This window comes from Acomys minous (genome assembly GCF_964271855.1).
Source record: "Acomys minous genome assembly, chromosome: 16".
In the NCBI taxonomy this organism is placed as follows: Eukaryota; Metazoa; Chordata; class Mammalia; order Rodentia; family Muridae; genus Acomys; species Acomys minous.
Genome location: NC_140498.1, coordinates 39,991,034 through 40,012,233, shown reverse-complemented (window position 1 = coordinate 40,012,233; position 21,200 = coordinate 39,991,034). Strand labels below are relative to the sequence as shown.

At 49.7% G+C, this 21,200-nt stretch overlaps 1 protein-coding gene across 5 annotated transcripts in view; it reads left to right on the top strand.

The window, feature by feature from the left end:
* UNKL (unk like zinc finger) overlaps positions 1–21,200 on the top strand; it is a 45,066-nt gene that overhangs the window by 9,545 nt on the left and 14,321 nt on the right. For all 5 annotated transcript variants that reach the window (XR_014775860.1, XM_084764193.1, XM_084764192.1 and 2 more), the window contains exons 3-10: positions 4,376–4,552; positions 6,124–6,257; positions 9,996–10,131; positions 11,649–11,766; positions 13,030–13,114; positions 14,589–14,671; positions 16,896–16,955; positions 20,508–20,685. Coding sequence is in view for 4 of the 5 variants with exons in the window: in XM_084764193.1 (XP_084620319.1) it covers positions 4,376–4,552; positions 6,124–6,257; positions 9,996–10,131; positions 11,649–11,766; positions 13,030–13,114; positions 14,589–14,671; positions 16,896–16,955; positions 20,508–20,685 (971 nt within the window). In the remaining variant the exon portion in view is untranslated. The remainder of the gene's footprint in view (positions 1–4,375; positions 4,553–6,123; positions 6,258–9,995; positions 10,132–11,648; positions 11,767–13,029; positions 13,115–14,588; positions 14,672–16,895; positions 16,956–20,507; positions 20,686–21,200) is intronic.

Below are 21,200 nucleotides of genomic sequence, written 5' to 3'. Positions count from 1 at the left end.
GAGCAGCCCTGGTGGCTGGACCACCTGTAGGAGCAGTGTAAGAGCATGTTGGAGAACACATGCTCTTTGGTGGCTCCAGAATACTCAGGTTAGTAGAATTATAATCAGAGTACTGAGCTGAGATTTGCAAGGGACACGTGAACAAGTGCTTCCACGACTAACAGGCTCTTGCCTCTGAGCCCAGCAAGAGCAGGGGACAGAAGAGGTGACAAGAGGCAGATCCTGAAAGATGGAGCTGTGGACTCAGCTTAGTGGACAGACACATCAACATAAAATAAGGCTATTGTCAGTAAATTGCTTCTTTCAAGCTGAAATCTCTTGGAGGATGTTTCTGGAAGGACTGTTTGGGTAGTCTAAAGTCCCTGTGTCTTTATGTGCAGTAACCCCTAAAGATCTCTCTCTTTTTTTTTTTTTCTTTTTTTGGTTTTTCGAGACAAGGTTTCTCTGTGTAGCCTTAGCTGTCCTAGACTCGCTTTGTAGACCAGGCTGGCCTCGAACTCACAGCGATCCGACTACCTCAGCCTCCCGAGTGCTGGGATTAAAGGCGTGCGCCACCACCGCCTGGCGTTAAAGATCTCTTTTGATTTATTTGGTTTGTTTGGTTTTTTTTCGAGACAGGTTTTCTCTGTGTAGCCCTGGCTGTCCTGGACTCACTTTGTAGACCAGGCTGAAGGTCTCTTTTGAGACACACCTTCTACATGTCAAAAGCCAGTTAGCTTTTGAATTTTATTATTTAATTAATTACATTGAATTACATACGTAAATCAGATAGGCTTTGAACTTGAAGTCATCCAGTCTCTACCTCCCAAGTGCTGGGATGGAGACCTGCCCATTATCAAGGCATTTTATTTCCATTTGGTCTAAGTTCAACTTGTGAGGTCATGGAGTAGTGGGCAGTGGCTGCCTGGCCAAGCAGAAAAGAGTGCCAGGCAGTGGGAGTGCAGCTGCCCTGCAAGAAATCTCAGGCAGTGCTCTGGTTGCCATGGCAATGGTCCTGGAGCAGAGAATCCAGGTGCCCCTCAGCACACGTCAGAGCAAACCTCATGGGGATAGTCATAGATTTCAGTGTAAAACTGGGAGGATGGACAAGGGTGGCTCAGCCGTCTCTGCAGTGTGGGGCCCTCTCTCCCTGTGCCTCTGGATTCCCACCTTACAATGACAGCACTGGAGACATCCCTGCCTGGTGACTGCAGAGGTGATGTGGGCTGTAAGTGGAGGCGCGGGCTTCCTGTAGTCCTGTTATCATCCCCCTCCCCCTTGCACACAGTACGAGGCCTCTCTGCTCTCTTCCCCGTTTCTCTGGGTTGTTCATGACTCTTGTGGGAGTATATGGCCTTGGCCTGTTGTGGCACGGCCCTATCTCTCTTTGCCAGGTCCTGCCTTGGCACTTCTGACCAGGTCTGTAGCTGTCTGTCTACTGTGATTGCCTTTTCCTCATTCCTGGTGTCCTTGAAAACACCAGGATGTGGGCTCAGAGGCCACCCCTACCTTGTGTACATGACAGGAATGGGCATTTAAGAATTTTATTCAGGCCAGGCATGGTGGCGCACTCCTGTAATCCCAGCTCCAAGAGGCAGAGGCAGGCAAATCTCTGTGAGTTTGGGGACAGCCTGGTCTACAAAGTGAGTCCAGGACAGCCAAGGCTACATAGAGAGACCCTGTCTCAAAACAACAACAACAACAAAAACAAAACAAACCCCCCAAAAACCAAACCAAAACAAAAACCTAAAACTATAAAAAACAAAAACAATTTTGTTTGGGGCTGGAAAGATGGCTCAGCAGTTAAGGGCACTGACTGCTCTTCCAGAGGTTCCAGGGTCAAATCCCAGCACCCACATGACAGCTCAGAACTGTCTGTAACTCCAAGATCTGACACTTTCATAAAACACCAATGCACATAAAATAAAGATAAATAAAAATTTTTTACAAATTTATTCAGTCTGAGAGTGGTGGCACACACCTTTAATCCCAGTACTCGGGAGACAGAGGCAGGAAGAGCTGAGTTTGAGGCCAGCCCAGTTTACATAGACGTCCCAAGCCAGTCAGAGCTACATAGTGAGTTCCTGGCCAAAAAAATGTTTTTCAAATTGAGGACTGGCCCGGCAGTGGCGGAACATGCCTTTAATCTCAGCACTTGGGAGGCAGAGGCAGGTGGAGTACTGTGAGTTCAAGGCCAGCCTGGTCTACAAAGCAAGTCCAGGACAGTCATGGCCTCACAGAGAGGCCCTGTTTCAAAACAACAACAACAGCAACAACAAAAAAGCAAATCAAATTCAGGACTGATGAAATGGCTTAGATAAAGGTGCCTGAGGTGAAACAACATCCTGAATTAAGTCCTAGGAAGAACAGACTCCTGGGGATGTTGGACACATACACAAGATAAACAATGTAATAAAGTATTTTTTTTTTAAAGGTAAAAACTTAAAATTTTACTTAAAAAAAAAAAAATAGGTAAAGGCCAGGAATAGTGGCATACGTCTGTAATTCTGGTACTTGAGAGGTAGAGATAGAGTTAAGAGTTCAAGGCCAGCTTGGGATGCATAGCAAGTGTGAGGCCAGCCTGTCATACGTGCTGGTGTGTATTGTCTCAAAATTCAAACTAGGCAGGAAACTTTACCTCTCAGTTTGAGAGAAGAGGTGGGCACAGCTTTGGCAGTTGCTTTGCCTCCTGTCATTCCAGACTCTTTGTATGATGGCCCTTTAATGTTTATTTGTAATCACATTAATTCTGTCCTGGGGAGATATGTTTGTTTTAAAATCAGTAAAGGAGGCAGGAGCTGTAGTTGAGTGGTAGAGCATTTGCCTACCATGAACACAGTCCTGGGTTCAGTTCCCAGTACTTCCAGGAAAAAAAGTAAACCACTGACTTAAAGTTGCCTCAACAATATGTTAAAAAGTAACTAAAATAAAAATCAGTAAAGAAGGCAGGTATGGTGGTACACACCTTTAATCCCAGAGGCGAGTGGATCTCTGAGTTTGCGGCCAGCCTAGTCTACAGAACAAGTTCCAGGACTGCACAGAGAAACCGTGTCTAGAAAAAACAGAAAATTGCTGTCTTTCTCTGATGTCATGGATTTTGTCCTAACAACTAAGGGTTAGTCAGCCTTAGTCAGCTTTCCTCTTGCTGTGATCAATTTGGAGGAGAAAGGGTTAATTTGGCTCACACTTTACATCACAATCCATCACTGACAGATTTTGAGGCAGAAACTGAAGCAGACACCCTAGAAAAACTCTGCTTAAGGTATTGCTTCCTTGGGGGCTGGAGAGATGGCTCAGAGGTTAAGGGCACTGACTACTCCTCCAGAGGTCCTGAGTTCAATTCCCAGAAACCACATGGTGGCTCACAACCATCTATGTGATCTGATGCCCTCTTCTGGCCTGCAGGTGTACATGCAGGCAGAGCACTGTATACATAGTAAATAAATAACAAATCTTTTAAAAAAGAAAAAAAGGATATTGCTTTCTCATCAGGCAGTGGTAATGCACGCCTTTAATCCTAGCACTCGGGAGGCAGAGGCAGGCCTACAAAGCTAGTCCAGGATAGCCAAAGTCACACGGAGAAATCCTGTCTCAAACAAACAAACAAACAAACAAAACCCAAAAGATACTGTTCTCTGTGGCTTGTTCAATTTTGCTTTTTGTTATTATTGTTTTGAGACAGGGTTTCTCTGTGTAGCCCTGGCTGTCCTGCACTCACTCTATAGACCAGACTGGCCTCAGACTGAGAGAGCCACTCGCCTCTGCCTCCGGAGTGCTGGATAAAGGTGTGCACCACCACCATCTGGCCCAGTTTGCTTTCTCATGCAATCCAGGACCACCTGACCAGGGTTGGCACCTCCCATATCAATTATCAATGGGGGGGGGGGGGGGAAAGCCCCGGAGGTTTGTCTACAGGTCAGTCTGATGGAGGAATTTATCAGTTAGCGTTCTCTGTCCCACATGACTGTGGCTTGTGTCAAGTTGACAAGAAACTGACCAGTACCAGTGGCAGAGCATGCTGTAAAATATGGGAAGATAGTGCACCCCAAAGCATACCATGTTGGCAAGCAAATGATTCTGAGATGAAGGCAACCAAAGCAGTAGCTAAAGAGGACGCCCTTCCTGGAAATCAGTGTTTTTCTGCTATGTTATCAGATTTGGTCTGAGTGCTTGGGGGTGTGTGTGTGTGTGTGTGTGTCTGTCTGTCTGTGTCTGTGTCTGTGTGTGTCTCTGTCTGTGTGTGTAGTTTGGGACAGATAGTCATTCAGAGCAGAGCACCCAGGTGTGCAGGAATGTGGACATGGCCACCCCTCAAGGGCCAGCAGGAGGCAGGTGGAGCTCAGGGTCAGCTAAGTCCACAAGAACTCGTCAGCGTGCTCATCCTTCTGCTTCCCAGATGCCCCTACCTACATCGAACGACTGGGGACACGGAGCGCAAGTACCACCTGCGCTACTACAAGACAGGCACGTGTATTCATGAGACCGATGCACGGGGCCACTGTGTGAAGAACGGGCCGCACTGTGCCTTCGCACATGGGCCCCTGGACCTCCGGCCGCCTGTGTGTGACATCAGGTGAGTTGGTGCTTTCCTAGGGACCAGCAGGCCCCATTGCTCCTTCTGGCATTATTGTTTGAAAGCATCTCTTTCTGAGCCCCAGTTTTAATGAGTTACTGTTTTGGGGACAAGATCTCCTGTGTATCCCACACTGGACTCAAACTATCTGTCCTTCTTGAGTACTAAGATTAAAAAGGTTCGCTTTTAATCCCAGCACTCAGGAGGCAGAGGCAGGCGAATCATTGTGAGTTCGAGGCCAGCCTGGTCTACAAAGTGAGTCCAGGACAGCCAAGGTAACACAGAGAAACCCTGTCTTTGAATAACTAAAAATCAATCAATCAATCAAAGTGAGTCCAGGACAGCCAAGGTAACACAGAGAAACCCTGTCTTTGAATAACTAAAAATCAATCAATCAATCAAAGTGAGTCCAGGACAGCCAAGGTAACACAGAGAAACCCTGTCTTGGAATAACCAAAAATAAATAAATAAATAAATGAATGAATGAATGAATGAGAAAAGAAAGAAAAGAAAAGAAAAATACAGAGTTTGCCACCATACCCGGTTTTGTGTATGGGATCAACCTGGGGTCTCATGCATGCTGGGCAAGCACTCTACTGACTAGGCTCCCCCATCTGTTCTCAGGGTTAACTTATACACTGTGAGCCACAAACAGGAACAAAGGTGTAACACTTTCTGTCTAGATCAGTGCTTCACTACCTTTCTAATAGAGTTTTCTCCTGTTGTGACCTCCAGCCATAAAGTTTTCCCCCCCCCCCCCTTGGTTTTTCGAGACAGGATTTCTCTGTGTAGCCTTGGTTGTCCTGGACTCATTTTGTAGACCAGGCTGACCTCAAACTCACAGAGATCCGCCTGCCTCTGCCTCCCGAGTTCTGGGATTAAAGGCGTGCGCCGATACCGCCAGGCTTCCATAAAGTTATTTTTATTGCTCCTTCATAACTATAATTTTGCTACTGTTACGAGTTGTAATATAAATGTTTTTGGAGATAAAGGTTTGCCAAAGGGGCCTCGACCTGCAGGTTGAGAACCTCTGGTCTAAACAAATGAACCCCATGTGTGCCCAGCTGCTGTGGAAAGCAGACCCTTCCTGAGCTCAAACCTATAGTATCCTAACACTTGGGAGGCTGAGGCAGGCTCAGACTGCCAGGAGCTCAGGCCTGGTCTGTGATACATGGTGACGTAGTAAGTATTAGGACATTCTGGGCTAGCACAGAGTGAGCTCCTTTCTGCCTCAAAAAAACAAAACAAAACAAAAACCAGGTGTGGCAGGTGGATCTCCTAAGTGTCAGGACAGCCTGGTCTACACAGCAAGTTCCAGGACAGGAGTGCCACAACAAAACTGTCTAAAATAGGCAAGAGGGTGGGGAGTTGAGGCAGATCCTCTTTAAATGAACCAGCTCTCGAAATGGCAGTTTGAGATAGAACTGGTGTCCGAAGACAAGGCTGCTGGGCCTGCTGCTGCTGCTGCGGTCTGGTAGTGCCTGTGAAGTGACCGGCCAAGTGGCTCTGGAGCAGCGGCTCTGCTGGCTTGCCCCACCCCCAGGCTATAACTGCTGTGTTGTTGGTTGCAGGGAGCTTCAGGCCCAGGAAGCCCTGCAGAATGGCCAGCTCAGTGGTGGGGATGGTGTGCCTGATCTGCAGCCTGGGGTCTTGGCCAGCCAGGCCATGATCGAGAAGATCCTGGGTGAGGACCCTCGGTGGCAAGGTAAGCCTGGAGTTGCTGCAGTGCAGGCAGGGGAGCGCCGAGGCCTTGACTCAGTACCTGCTCTGTTCATGAGTTCTTAACATAACCCACAGGACGATCAGATGGAAAAGCAAGGTTACTTAGTCCACTGCTGCCGTCAGCCATTTAAGAAACAGGTGGCCAAGTGGGATTTGAACCTAGCCACTTGGCCCCTCTGGCAACCCGTCATACCACCTAGTGTCTTTGTGGGTAGTGTTGGTTGGCTGTGGGCCTGAGGGAAGTGTTCAGGGCCCACAGCAACTTGCACGCAGCCTGCACCAGCACATCACTGGCTGTTGTCTGCTGCTACCTACCCCATTAAAGTCAGACCTACCTGCCTAAGCCTGGATTTCTATGTGTCTGGAGCTTTAATCAGATGCTTGTCTATCCTTGGACTTGTCCCTTGGAGCTGCAGAACCCATGTCCCCTGCAGGCTCTATGAATGACAGTTGTGAAGTCTTGTTTTGTGGTAAATATGCATGAGTCACCACTTTAGGGACTAGGGTGATGGCTCAGTGGGCACAGTGCTTTGTGTACAAGTGTGGGAGTCTGAGTTAGGGTGTTACAGTACACCCTGTAGTCCAAGCACTAGGGAGATGGAGACAGGAGGACCCTGACGCCTGTCATCCAGCCAGTTTAGCCAACCCGTAAGCTCTGGCTTCCCCAAAATAGGACGACAGGGGCTGGAGAGATGGCTCAGCACTTGAGAGCACTGTCTGCTCTTAAGAGGACCAGCATGTGATTCCCAGCACCCACATGGCAGCTCACAACAGTCTGTAACTCCAGTGCCAGGGCAGCTGATGCCCTCTTCTGGCATCCATGGGCACTAGCACATACCTGGTGTAAAGACATAATGCAGGCAAACACTCACTCCTAGCTACAAAAAAAAAAAAAAAAAAAAAAAGAGACTGTTAAGACATGATGTTAACCTCTAGCCTCCTCCTGTGCACTCCCCCTGTGCACTCAAGGATGTGTGCACACCCACACACAATTCACCATTTTAAAGTGAGCAGTTGTGTTGCATTTAGTGCATTTATAGTGTGACTCACCAGATCTACCTAATTCTAGAACATTCTCTTCACTCAGAAAGGAAATTCAATATTCAAGGATAGTCATGTGTGTTACCCATCATCCTTTACATGGTCTGTAAAGGTTGTTTGTTTGTTTTGGGGGAACAACATTTTTCTATGTAGCCCTGGCTGTCCTGGAACTTGCTTTGTAGACCAGGCTGGCCTCGAACTCACAGAGATTCTGCTGCCTTTGCCTCCTGAGTGTTGGGATTAAAGGCGTGCACCACCATGGCCTGGCTTCTGGGCTTTTTAGTTTATAAACAGTGCTTTCAGATTGCAGATAGTCTTTTTTTTTTTTTTTTTTTTTTGAGTTATCTTCTGCAGTCTTCCTCCCTCACTGGATAAAATGAATCCAGCTAGGGGCCAGAGGCCACCATAAATTAACAGCAGGGCCGTGAGCTGTTTCTGACTGTGTCTGCCTCCTATTGTGATCCCGCGGCTATGCTGTCTGCCCCACGGGGACTCACACTACACTCTTTTCTTTGCCCCACCTGGCTCAGTGCTGGCAAGTTGTGCCTATCGTAACATTGTAGGTGTTGGGAAAGGAGAGGGGACACCACCTACTCCTGTTCCAGAGGGAGACAGGGACAGGGTGTGATACTCAGCTAGAGGATGGTGTGGCCACAGCTTCATGTCTGGCTTTGTGTGTTTTTATCATCCTTCTGCTCGGTTCAGCAGCCTCCTCCCTGTTGGCAGGATCTGTTCTTCTCTTCCAAGTGGGCATCTGACCCATTGCCACATAGGAGGTGAGAATTGCCATGTGTCCATAGGGTAGATTTGACTTGACAGGACTTAGCTGAGCAGGAAGGAAAGAAAGGAGGTGATTTTTACAGTCTTTTACTCGTGTTTTTGTTTGTTTGTTTGAGATAGGGTCTCACTGTGTAGCCCAGGCTGGCCTTGAACTCACAGCAATCTACCTTCCTCTGCCTCCCAGAGTGCTTAGGTTACAGGTGTGCACCACTGCGCCCTATTTTTGTTGTTGTTGTTGTTGTTTTTTGTTTTTTAAAGATTTATTTATTTTATTATTATGTATACAGTGCTCTGCCTGCATGTACACCTGCAGCCAGAGGAGGGTATCAGATCACACCATAGACGGTTGTGAGCCACCATGTGGTCGCCGGGAACTGAACTCAGGACCTCTGGAAGAGCAGGCAGAGCTCTTAACCACTGAGCTATCTCTCCAGCCATGTTAAGCATTTTTAAAAGTAGGAGTTTCTCTTCCTCCATCATCAGCACCATCATCATCACGGTTAGAGGTGGGAGACTGAACGTGCAAGTGCTATCTGTTGTGCTTGGGTAGAGGTCAGTTTTTTTCCTTCCATTGTGAGTTCTGGAGATTGGATTCAGGTTGCCAGGTTTGTACAGTGAGTGCTTTTTACCTGCTGAGCCATCTCACTGGCCTAAAAATATTTTAGAACAGCTCTGTGGACACAGCAAACAGGAGGCAATCCAGAGCTTTCCCCTCCATTCCCTGTGCACCCCTGCCTTATGACAGCGTCCAGAGCAGAGCCAGACAGTGGATGCATGGCGTAGATCTGTGGTGGCCTGCTGTCGCCCAGGCCGAGGGGAGCAGGGCACATTTCAGCTGGTTGTTTTTGTTTTCTGTTTGTTTGTTTGTTTTAAGGTAACAGAACTAGTTTAAGATAGAGAAGACACTCCTGAGAATGGGATTTGGGGGATGGGAAGGAAAGACAACAAGCATATTCTCAAAAAAGCTCTTGTGTTTTGTGTGTGTGTGTGTGTGTTGTGTGTGCTGTGTGTAGGTGTGAGTGTAAGTCCCAAGGATCAGATGTCATCCTTTGTCACTCTCCTTTTATTCACTGATTCAGAGTCTCAAAATTGTACCCACAGCTCACTGGATCTGCATTCTGAGTGGTGCCATGCCCATCTGGAATTAACTTGAATGCTGAGGATTTGAACTCTGGTCCTCATGCTTGACCATTGCTTCACTGGCATTTGAGTGTTTGTTTTGTTTTTTTGAGACAAGGCTTCATTTCACCTAGGCTGGCTTTGAACTTGCCATATAACCAAGAATAAGCTTGGGGCTGGGCATGGTGGCGCACACCTTTAATTAATCCCAGCACTCAGGAGGCAGAGGCAGGTGGATCGCTGTGAGTTTGAGGCCAGCCTGGTCTACAAAGTGAGTCTAGGACAGCCAAGGCTACACAGAGAAACCCTGTCTCAAAACCAAAACCAAAACAAAACAAAACAAAAAACCTTGAGTTTTGGATGCTTCTGTCTATACCTCTCAAGTGCTGGGATTACAGGCGTGTGCCACCATGCCCGTGTCACACTGGAAACTAAACCCAAGCTCTGTGCATACCAGGCAAGCTCTCTACCAGCTGAGCTATATTCCCAGCCAGTTCCCAAAGGAATCCTAACCCAGTAGGCAGGGCTTCCCTGCCTTCTGGTGATCTTTTGTCATCTTTCATCTCTGCATTTCCTTACCCTGAGATCTTATATGTGTGAGGCATACTTGCAGCCCTGTGCCTGGCATCTCCCACTGTGTGTGGTGTCATTGGGGCTCTGGTCCTTCTTCAGGGGTGCACCGTGTTTACTTACCTTCTCAGCGGTGATGGATGAGTGGCTGTCTGCCTAATGTTGTTACTCCAAGTATCCAAAGCCAAGTTTTCTTGCATCTGTTTTGCAGACAGTAACTTCGTATTGGGCAGCTATAAGACCGAGCAGTGCCCGAAGCCACCACGCCTGTGTCGCCAGGGTTACGCCTGTCCACACTACCACAACAGCAGAGACCGCCGTCGGAACCCCAGGAGGTTCCAGTACAGGTGGGCTCAGGGACCACAAACAGGAGGCCTGTGCGCCATCACTCAGGACCCTGTCTGAGGTCCACTCTGGCTCTAGATAGATGTTTTGGTTTTGGTTTCTTTGTTTTGTTTTGCTTTTTTCAAGACAGGGTTTCTCTGTGTAGCCTTGGCTGTCCTAGACCCACTTTGTAGGTCAGGCTGACCTCAAACTCAACAGAGATCCACCTGCCTCTGCCTTCCCAAGTGCTGAGATTACAGGCGTGCGCCACCTCACCTGGCCTAGATAGTCTTCATTGACCTGACAGATGCTTCACTTCTTTCCTGTGACCCTTGCACCCATGCTGGGGAGGGGGAACATTTCCCGTGCCTTTGTCAGAGAGACACCCACTGAGTTCTCCCATTGAGGATCCCCTGCTCAGCAATGCTGTCACCCACATGCAAGGAGCATATCTTAAGGGGCTCGGCTTGTTACAGAAAGCGAAGGCCTGAACATCTGTGGCAGGGACAAGTGAGGGCAAGGCTGGGGCCTAAGTCTCTCTGCGCTCAGGCACAGTGGGTCCTACTTGATCACACACAGGCAGTCGTCCTCTCAGGCAGTGGGGACCATAGCTGGGCACACCCCCCCCCCTCCAGCCTGTCCAGTACCCTTGTGTGTTTTTACTGGTATTTCTGTGCCCCCCTGTAATGTAAGGAGGGTGCCCCACCCAACAGCTACTGCACCTTTGACTGGGATGTGAGATAGAGTGCACCTTCCAGGCTGATGGCAGGGCAGTGAGTCCTGCAGGCTGAGAGCTCTGGTGGATGCTGACCTCCTTACCCTCCTCATTCTCACCTGCCTCTTGGTTGGGGTCCCACCAGGCTGATGATCCCTCATCTTCCAAAGCATCATCTACTCTGCCTCCAGCTGTCCCTCTCTGTACTGCTGGCCTCCCCTTTAGCTTGCAGTCTGCACTCAGGGTAGCCCAGGGTCTCAGTCCCGCAGGCTTCCTCCTTACAGCCTGTACCTTTTCTTTGCAGAGGACTACCCTCTCCTACTTGTAGTTATCCCTTGTCCCCTGAGTGCCCAGGGACACTGTTCTTCTGATAGACAAAGGTGGCGGATTTGTGACTTCATTGCTCTCTGCATAGCTTCAGGGTGAAGAGACCTGAGCAGAACTCGAGGAGTAATAGAAATAGGTGGTGTTGTCACCACTGCCTGGCCTTAAGAGGACCAGTGGATATCCTTGTAAAAAGGATAGAAAATCGGGTAAAGGAAAAAAAAAATGAGTTCCAGAGGTAGGAATTCTGAGTATAAACCCAGAGTGAGTGGCTGTGAAGCTGCCAGAGAGCATGGGAAGAGCGGGGCTGTGGTCACTTAAGCTGAGTAAAGCGGCATCAAGTCTCAGATTCCACTTTGCTGCAGAAGTCAGAGCCTGGGCCAGCCCCTCACTGGGGGCCCCTGGGCCTGCTGTTCCCCACCTTCACACAGGCAGCCCTGCCTGCCTCACACAGGGAAGGGGAGCATGGCCTCTGTGGCTTCACTTCCCCGCCTGTCCTAGGTCTACGCCCTGCCCTAGTGTGAAGCATGGTGACGAGTGGGGCGAGCCCTCACGGTGTGACGCCGGGGACAGCTGCCAGTACTGCCATTCCCGCACGGAGCAGCAGTTCCATCCTGAGGTAGGCACTGGGCAGGTGGCCCAAGAGGGCTCGTCCGTGTGTGGCATCCTCACTGGAAGGGCTTGTGTGGGACTCAGAGATGCCTCTTGGTTGCATCATACCGTGAGCCTAGGAGGAGTTGGGGAAGGGGGGTGGGATGGGAGCAGGGAGACAGGAAGGACCCCCATGAAGTGAGACCAGGGACTACTACCAGGAGGGGACAGTCTTCACTAGAGGCTTCCTCCAGCCCCACTCCCCTAGCTGCCATGTTTCCACTGAGGTCCAACTGATTCCTTGTGACCCACACCCTGAGTGCCATGTGAGATGAGCCTATCCCTGAGCTGAGCCACAGAGTCTTAGCTAGTGAGGATGTTTCAGGGGTTCAAAGGTCGCCACCTGGATGGGGAGGGCTCTCTGTCCTGTGGAGTATTCGAAATAGGCGTTGGCCCTATCCTTGAGTTCACCTTTGCTGCTTATTTGGCCGAGCAGAACACAGTCAGATTTGAGTTAAAATGAATAAGAAACAACTGTCCTTGGGGCCCTGACTCTGCAGGGAGGTGGGGCTGGAGGAACTGAAGGTCATGGGCTGTATGTAGGCATAATCTGCTAGTGCAGGGGTGCTATTGTCAAGCCCTTGCCTGTGCCTCTGGTGGGTGGTGTGGCTTTGGTATCTGGGCAGATGTTGTCTCCTGGGGTAGAAGAATTCCTCCTGCCAGAGGCTTGTCTGTCCTGTCACAGGTCCCTATGGTGAGTGTGGTATCCTAATTGAAGTAGTGGGCAGCCTGGTCATATGATAGATGCTTGTATTCGTTGAGCAAGCATTGCTTGAACTTGTGCTGTATGCCAGACAGATAGCTCTTGCTGAGTGTCAAGTAGACCTGCCAGGAGGTCTACAGACAGGCTTGGCTCTGGCCAGTACATTGTGCAGAGAGGAGAGCATCTGGAGCAAATGGTGTGGTAGAAAGAAAAGATTTACATAGCTCGAAGGTTTGGAGGTTGCCATCCACAATCACATGACCCAGTAGATTTCGGCCTGCACTGTCCCCACAAGAGCATATTTCATTGTTCTAGGGGCCTCCCCAAGGCCCTGCCTGGTCAACGTTCCACCATCTTGCGGTGCTGAGAACCAGGCCTTCCGTAAGCCTTTGGAGACAGTGTATATCTGTTCTGCAGCTACAAGTGCCCACACAGTCTGTGATTGATTGCGTCTGTGTTCTGAGCAGCCTGCTGCACTTTTCACAGAGACCAGATCACTAAGCCTCCATATTTGGTCTGATTTCCTAGATCTACAAGTCTACAAAATGCAACGATATGCGACAAACTGGCTACTGTCCTCGGGGCCCTTTTTGTGCCTTTGCACATGTTGAGAGTAAGTAGACAACCTTCAGCCTCCTGGGGGCCACCTCAGCCACCATATGGTGGCTACGTATCTCTGTCAGTAGCTCCACAGAGTCTCCCTGAGTGGTATCTCAGCACTGTCACCTGGGGACTGGTCACATCTAGACGTAATGTAGTGCCCATTTAGATGGCTGGGATGGGGGCAGGGAGAGAGGAGGGCTCATGCCACATGGCTGGACCTGGCTTGCCCTTTGCACCTGGGACAGACCAGACCTGTGAAACTAAAGGGCCCTGCACTGAGACCTGCTGGGCCCCACCTGCCTCTCGGGGACCCAGCTCTCTTGTCATTTACATGCTCATCTGCACTTTGAGCTGTGTCCTGGTAGGACTGCGTGGCAGCAGCTTTGTAGAGTCACTGTCCCTGTAGCTGGAGGAGGCACCGAGATCCCTTAAATGGGCTTAGTCAGCTGGACTTAGACCCTAGTGGTCATTAATTGTCACATAGGCTCATAATTGATTCTCTAAAGCATTGTCCCCACCCCAACCCCCAACCCCCAGCTCTAGAGCTTGAGTTTTGGTGGCACACTTTTTGTTTCAGTTGGAATGGCAGCTATTTGTGTTCACACTTGACATCTTTGGGTGGTATTTTTGTTGTTGTTGTTTGTATGTTTTTGTTTTTCCCAAGACAGGGTTTCTGTGTAGCCCTGGCTGTTTTGGACTCACTTCGTAGACCAGGCTGGCCTTGAACTCACAGCGATCCACCTGCCTCTGCCTCCCAAGTGCTGGGGTTAAAGGTGTGTGCCACCATGCCCGGTTTGATTTTCATGTTAAAATGTCTGAATCCAAATGGCCCTGTTTGGGTGCTAGAGAGATGTCTCAGTGGTTAAGAGCTCAGAGTCCAGAGTTGACCACTAGGTCAGAGTCCAGAGCCACAACCACTAGGGAACCTAATACACACTTACGGGCTCGTGAGGCACCTGCACTCACATGTGTGTACTCACACAGGACACACACCATACCATACTTAAAAATAGACCTTTTCTTAGCCACGCAGTGATGGTGCATGCCTTTAATCCCAGCACTTGGGAGGCAGAGGCAGATGGATCTCTGTGAGTTCGAGGCCAGCCTGGCCTACAGAGTTCCAGGACAGTCAGGGCTACACAGAGGAACCCTGTCTCAAAAAGACCTTCTCTTGAGTATTTGGTTTGCATATACTTACGCCTGGCTCCTGCAGAAGGTGTTGCGTTCCTGGAACTGGAGGTACTAATGGTTGTGAACTGCCATGTGAGTTCTGGAACCTGGGTCTTCTGCAAGAGCAGCAAATGCGCCTAACCGTTGAGCCACCTCGTCAGCCCCTAAAGAGAGTTTTTAAAAATTACATGGCTCTGTGTGGGCTGTCCTGCCATCCAGAAGAAGGGAAGCGGTTCCAGCCTCAACCTGTGCTCTCCCCTACCCCGTGGGCCAGCTGGCAGCCCTCCGGGCCAGCTCCTCTTTTCTCTTGGCAGAGAGCCTGGGAACGGTGAGTGACTGGAGCTGCCGTGACCTCAGTTCCAGCAGTGGCCCGGCTTACGGCGGCCAGCCTGGAAGCGTAAGTGGACCTTGCTCGGCTTACTCGCGCCGTTTGGGACAGCGGTGAGGTGACATTTGGGTGGCATGGTTGGAAGCAGTCTGCATGTGGAGTTGTGGTTTCTTCTAGAGAAATCCTGGCCACATTCTCGCCTGGGCTGGAGCAGGACGTGCTCCTGGTGGGCTCTGGCCCTAGCAGGTGTCTAGTGCCTTGTCTTCTCGTCGCCGCCGATCTCCTGTGCTGCCAGCCCTAGGCAGTTGGAGGTCAGCAGCAGACGGTGTCTGATGGGCACCCCAGCACGGTTTGGATCAGGGCAGTGTGTATCTGATGGGTATGATGAGGAAGAAGAGTTCTCTGACTCAGAAATCACTTCCTGTCTGTGCCGATGTCACCGGCTAGAGTAGACCCCTAAGGAGCAGTCTCAGTACGGGGACAGGATGTTCAAAAATGGATTAAAAATAGTGTTTAGTTCTAACTGTTTGAGTGACATTGAAATAGCCCTGATTTTTCTGGGCAGTGGTGGTGCACGCCTTTATCCCGGTACTCAAGAGGCAGAGACAAAAGATCTCTGTGAGTTTGAGGCCAGCCTGGTCTACAGAGTGAGTCCAGGACAGCCAGGGCTACACAGAGAGACCCGTCTTGAAAAAACAAAACAAAATTATAAAAAAAGAAAGAAAGAGAGAGGCTGGAGAGATGACTCAGCGGTTAAGAGCACTGGCTGTTCTTCCAGAGGTCCTGAGTTCAATTCCCAGCAACCGCATGGTGGCTCACAACCATCTATAATGAGATCTGATGCCCTCTTCTGGTTCACGGCAAAACACTGTATATGTAATAAATAAACCTTAAAAAGAAGTACTCCTAAATTTGTTGAACAGTGCCTCTCTGCTTGGCTCATGCCCTTCCTTGTAGCTGTCCCTGCACTTTCTTGCCAAGGCCATTTGTGTTAAGTGGACCCTGAGCCAGGCCCCTGAGACTCTGGAAGTGTCTCTTTGTAGTCTAGGATTTAGTCACTTATTCTTTGCCCCCTCTGCCTGAGGATGGCCCTTTGTGGCTGCCAGGGCAGGGTCTGAACCAGCCCTAGGTGCAGCAGCTGTCCTCTGCTGGTCTCAGCTCAGGAGAGGCCCCAGTGCAGCTAGGAAGACTTTGATAATGCGCTTCCTTGCCTTCTAGGATGCTCCTGTCAGTGAGCTGTCCTAAGCATCCCTGTCTCTGAATGAGTTGGTGGAGTGAGCACCTGGGCTGAGATGCCTGTAGAGGCATCATCTCTACATTCATTCCTGCTTTGAGGTCTGGAACCTGGCAGGCACTCTGTGTACCCAGAACTTGCCACTTCTCCCTTGGAATTGTCACAAAACCCTCACAGGGCCCCCTTGAATGCCTGGAGCTATCCCCTCCTTCAAGAAGGCACAGCTGGGACACTCCTGAGCCATCAGCCTCAATGCTATTTGGGTCAAACAGGAGACCAAGGTTCCTGGTTAGTCCCCAACATGATAGCCTGAGTTTGGCCACTTCATATGAGGGTCTGTCTGATGCGGTGAATTCACATGCCCACATCCAGGTCTTTTTTATTGAACAACTCCTAGGCCTATGGTACGTGTCAAAGACTGTCAGTCCTGAGTGATCCAAATGTGGGAGGGACTTTGGGTACCAATGGACCGGAGCTGTGAAAATATCTTCTCTGTTTCAGAAGTCTTTAAGGCCATGCACTTTGTCAGTGTTTCGTTTTGTGGGGTTGTTTGTTTTTATTTGTTTTGTCTTTTGAGACAAGGCATTATTATATAGCCTAGGTTGGCCTCAATCTCACGATTCCCCTGGTTCAGCCTCATTTGTGCTCCGATTGGGATTATAAGCCTGGGCCAGCACACCAGCTCCAGCGTTTTCTAAATTCTTTTAATTAATTAACTTAACATCCTTATCAGAACTTCCCCTTCCTCCTCTCCATTTTGTAAATTCTAAGCAAAATGTAGGTATTTATGTTTTCAGAAGATGTCTCCTTGCGTTCTCTTTTCTTTCTTTTTTAAATTAATTAATTATTTATTTATTAATATTTATTTAGTGTTCTGCCTGCATGTACACCTGCAGGCCAGAAGAGAGCACCAGATCTCATTATAGATGGTTATGAGCCACCGTGTGGTTGCTGGGACTTGAACTCAGGACCTCTGGAAGAGCAGTCAGGGCTCTTAACCGCTGAGCCATCTCTCCAGCCCTCCTTGCATTTTCAACCTGAGTGGTCCTTCTGTTGCAGGCCAAACGGAAAGACTCCCCCTCTGACGGAAGCCAGAGAGCCAATGAGGACAGCAAGCAGGTACAGTCTTGGGCCACGTGGCTGTGCCGCTGGACAGCACGGCCTTCTGCTAGGCCTTTCCGTATGCTGTGTTTTGCTCTGCCACTGAGCTAAGTCCCCAGTCTCAGTGCCTGTTTGTTCTGTAATTGTGTTTTCCTTTTGCTCATGGTCACGTGTCCTTTGTGTTAATGTTAAAAAATATTTACGTCTGGAGGTGGGGAGTGCACACCTGTAATCCCAGCGTTCAGGGGGCAGAGGCAGAAGGGTCTCCATGACTTCAAGGCCAGCCTGGTGTACAGAGTGAGTCGCAGGACAGCCAAGGCTATGTAGAGAATCCCTTCCTCGCGTCCCCTACCACCCCCCAAAATTGTGTGTCTCTCCCCCCCCAAAACAACAGAACCAAAAAGCCTTATAGCAGTTTTTCCTTTGGGAAGCACAGGCCCTTCAGAGCCTATATCAGCCAGTTACAGCTACTGTAAAAAAGTGTCTCAGGCAGAGGCTTAGGCAACAGAACTCTGTTTCCAAGTCCCTGAGGTTAGAGACGGAGGCGCACAGACAGATGCCCACTGTGGCCTCACAGGTGCTCCCTTGGTACATGTCTTTGTCCACATCTCTTACAAGGACACCATTCCCCAGCCAGTGAGCTCATCATAACCCACTATATCTATAAAGACTCATGGGTCCAGAGTAGGCCACACCCAGATGTCCTGGTAATAAGGATTCCCACGTACGATTTAGGGGACATTTGGTTAGCCTGCCCTTCCATGGTCCTGAGCCTGGCTTGTTCTTGGGAGTGGACATCAGTGGCTATGGGGAGCCTCCCATCTGAGGGAATACAGCCTGTCTGCATTCATTAAAGCTCCCTTGCCATGCCTGGGTCCTGTGATGGGGATCATGTGCCTATAACCCCAAGGCCTCTTCACCAGTCAGTTTGGCTTCCGTATGTTGGTTCAGACTAAGTTACCTGTTTTAGGAAACAGATTTTTGTCTTGACACAGCTGCCCCAACGACTCAAGGGCATGTGCGTTTCCTCTTCACTGTAAATGAACAGTGCGTGTTGCAAGGCTCAGTGGTCCATGCCTGTAACCCCAAATCCTTTATAGGCCAAGTCAAGAAAATGATGAGTTCAAGGCCAGTCTAGGCCACACAGTGGGACCCTACCTCAAAACTAACTAAGTAGGAATCAGCAATGGCTCAAAAACTGCTCCGGGTGAATTGTCACTTCCTCTCCTTCCTGTGGGAGAACTTTTATTCTCCCTGTATTTTCTGCTGTCCTCAGTGAAAAAATGACAGAGACAGCCTGAGCAGTCACCCAAAACTCTCTATAAGGTTGGAGCATCCTCTTCAGCCTTCTGGCCCAATATATCTGACAGACATATTTGTGAGTCAGGAACTATTGAGGATTTGCTTACCCTGTCTTGGCAGAGTTCGGCTATCGACTCTGCCTGCATCCAAGGTTGCTCATTTTTAGGCAGAATTCTGTCTGTGGCAGAAATGAGGACATTTTGTCCGGTGGCTGGTGTGCCACGTTTGAAGCCATCGCCATAAGGAGGATCTTTGATGCTCATCTTCCTCTAGCCTCTGCATATTTTAGCAACAAAATAGAAAAGAGAAGAAAGGAGAGAGGAAAGCCAGGCGGTAAAGTTGCCTTTAGGGGAGGCGTGAGATCCCTTGGTGGTGTCTCTCTGACCCTAGCCAGCTCTGTCTGACTCTCTTCATTGTAGACCCTTAGGTTGACTCACTGTGGTTGTGCATGTGTGACCATTGTGACTTTGAGTGGAAAGGAATGATAATGCTACTAATTTTCAGAGTCAAGCAGTCTGCTGGTATCTTTACCTGGGGAAGAAGGGTACATCCTCTGTTGGTATGATTGGAGGGGCATTGTCATGGTACCTGCCACTCTGAGGCCATGGTACCCATGCACTCATGAGAGAAGCCCAGGTATGACTGTCCCCCTCAAACAAATGTGGGAAGGAAGAAGGTGGTGCCTCAGTGCCCTAGGCAGGTCCCAGTGCTCCAGGCTGTGTGTCAGTTCCCAGATGGGGCCCTGGTATCCCACAGCCGAGTTAATACTGCTGCGGTACTCACAGTGTGGGGCATGAGGTTACCTGCCTGCGCCACCAGCTTGGTCTGTCCACTGCACTTACACCAGCTGTGGTGATGGTTTGGCAATATTATTGCGCCAACTTGTGTAAGTTCTCTGCGTTCTTGGTCTCTGCTTTAAAGTCCAGGAAGGTGTTTTTGTTGTTGTATTTTATTGTATGTGTCTGGATGCTTTTTGTCCGCATGTATGTCTGTGCACCATAAGCATGTCTGGTGCCCTCCATCTGGGTGCTGGAAGTCAAACCTGTGTCCTTTGGAAGAACAATTTAACTGCTTAAAACACTAAAGTCCCAGAGTGACAGAGCCAAGAGTCTTCCTGGGGTTCAGGCAACAAGGCTGAAGTCCCTCCTCCACTGAACCATGACCCTACGGAAGGGACCTGCTCCCCCTTATTTGGGAGGAGGTGTGTGTGTGTTCCTAATGGTATTGGACTTAGGAGAATGTAGACAGTTGGAGGCGGGCAGTAATGAGTGTGACCCAGAATGCTGGCCTCTGCCTTGTTCTGGGATGGACTTGAGCCTGACTGACAGGGACCAGCTCATCTCTGGGCTGGACCCACTGGTGAAGGAGGTGGCCGAGGGGCCACACAGGTACCTACAGCTTCTGCCCCTGTCTGTACCTGCATGATGTGGTGATCACCAAGCTGTTGATTTCCAGTTAGTACGTGTGATCTAGTCATTTACTGAGAGCTGTTTCACCTCATGCTGGCAATATCTCTCAGTCCAATGGCTGTGACTTGCTGATAGAGAACACCTGTCCTCGCTTTGGCCCGGCACCTCTGTCACTCCTGAGTGTAGAGTCACTGGCTACCACTGTGGGACTCATATGGAGTATGAGTTCCCTGCTGATGGCTCAGGGAGGTTTGGTGATGCCCAGGATTCATGGGCTGCTTTTTCTCTTACATTTATGGTTGTGAGCCTAGCCTTTAAGGCTGAGCCATGTCTGCAGCCCGGGCTGCTTTTTCTAAAGTGAGAAGGTTTGATTTTGATGTAAGTGTCCATGGTACTGAGACATGCTGAGGGCCCCAGCTCTGCTGCTGTGTTTCCTGAAGCTAGCTGGGTCACCTATTTGGTTTAATATGACTTGTTTCATCTATTATCCATCAGAATGAGATTATACCAGGTTCTCCATTTTTCACTTTTTCTGGGTGTGTGAGAACTGTCGATAGGCACAGAGGGTCCTGGGGGCCTCGGGAGAAGGGGTAGCAGACCCCTAGCCCCCGGCCTATCAAAGGTTTTTGTGCCTGCTGGGTAGGTTTTGTTAACAAACAGACTCTTTCCAGATCTGCCTGAATGACAGCAGTACAGGACAGCCTGTTGTGGTCAGTGTATTAGTGACCGGTCCTTATCCCTCTGTGATACCCTGAAATGTTGGCTGTCTGGGGAAATTGGCAGCCCGTCCATCTGCAGTGTCTCTGCTGCTGCTGCGCTCCCATCAGTACCTGCTCACACTGTTTGTGTTTTTAAACAGAACCACCTGGCTGTGTTCTCAGTGGTTCACCCACTGGCCCCCAGCATAAGCTCCAGTGTGGCATCCAGCCTGGCATCAAGCACTGGCTCAGGTAGCTCCTCCCCCACCACTCTGCCTACCCTTCCTGCCCGTGTCCTCCCACTGGATCCAGCTGGCAACACTGTGGAGGCAGTCATAGGTAAGTCCACAGTTTTTTTCTCAGCACAATGTTTCACACTGTGTTGTGGATGTTCAGGATGTGCTGCTCTGAAAAAAAAGCCAGAGGCATGGTTTTGTCACTTCTCAATTTGAATCACTCAATGCTGTGTGGTACTCGGGAGTGCAGGATATGTGGCGCCCGCATCACATACTGCACAGAACACTGAAGAGCCGTGTCAAGTGGACCTTCTGTTCCCAGAGGCCACTGGAAGATGGGGCTAGTGAGAAGTGGAAATAGAAACCATGGAGAACTAAAGGTGGGGGTGGCGGGGTCAGGAGGAGAGTTGTAATGAATCTGGGCCAGGTAAGCACAGAGCTTCAGCCAGCTTCATTGGGAAAAGGACCTAATGGTCATTCATGGAGGGAAGACCAGTGTGGTCGTTGTTGGGTAGGAGGATGTATTGGGAGCCTGAGCAGAAAGGCTAAGATGAGGCCAAGAGGGACGAGGGGCCCATGCACACCTGTGTGCAAAGGAGCTTGTGAGTCTGAGCTGCT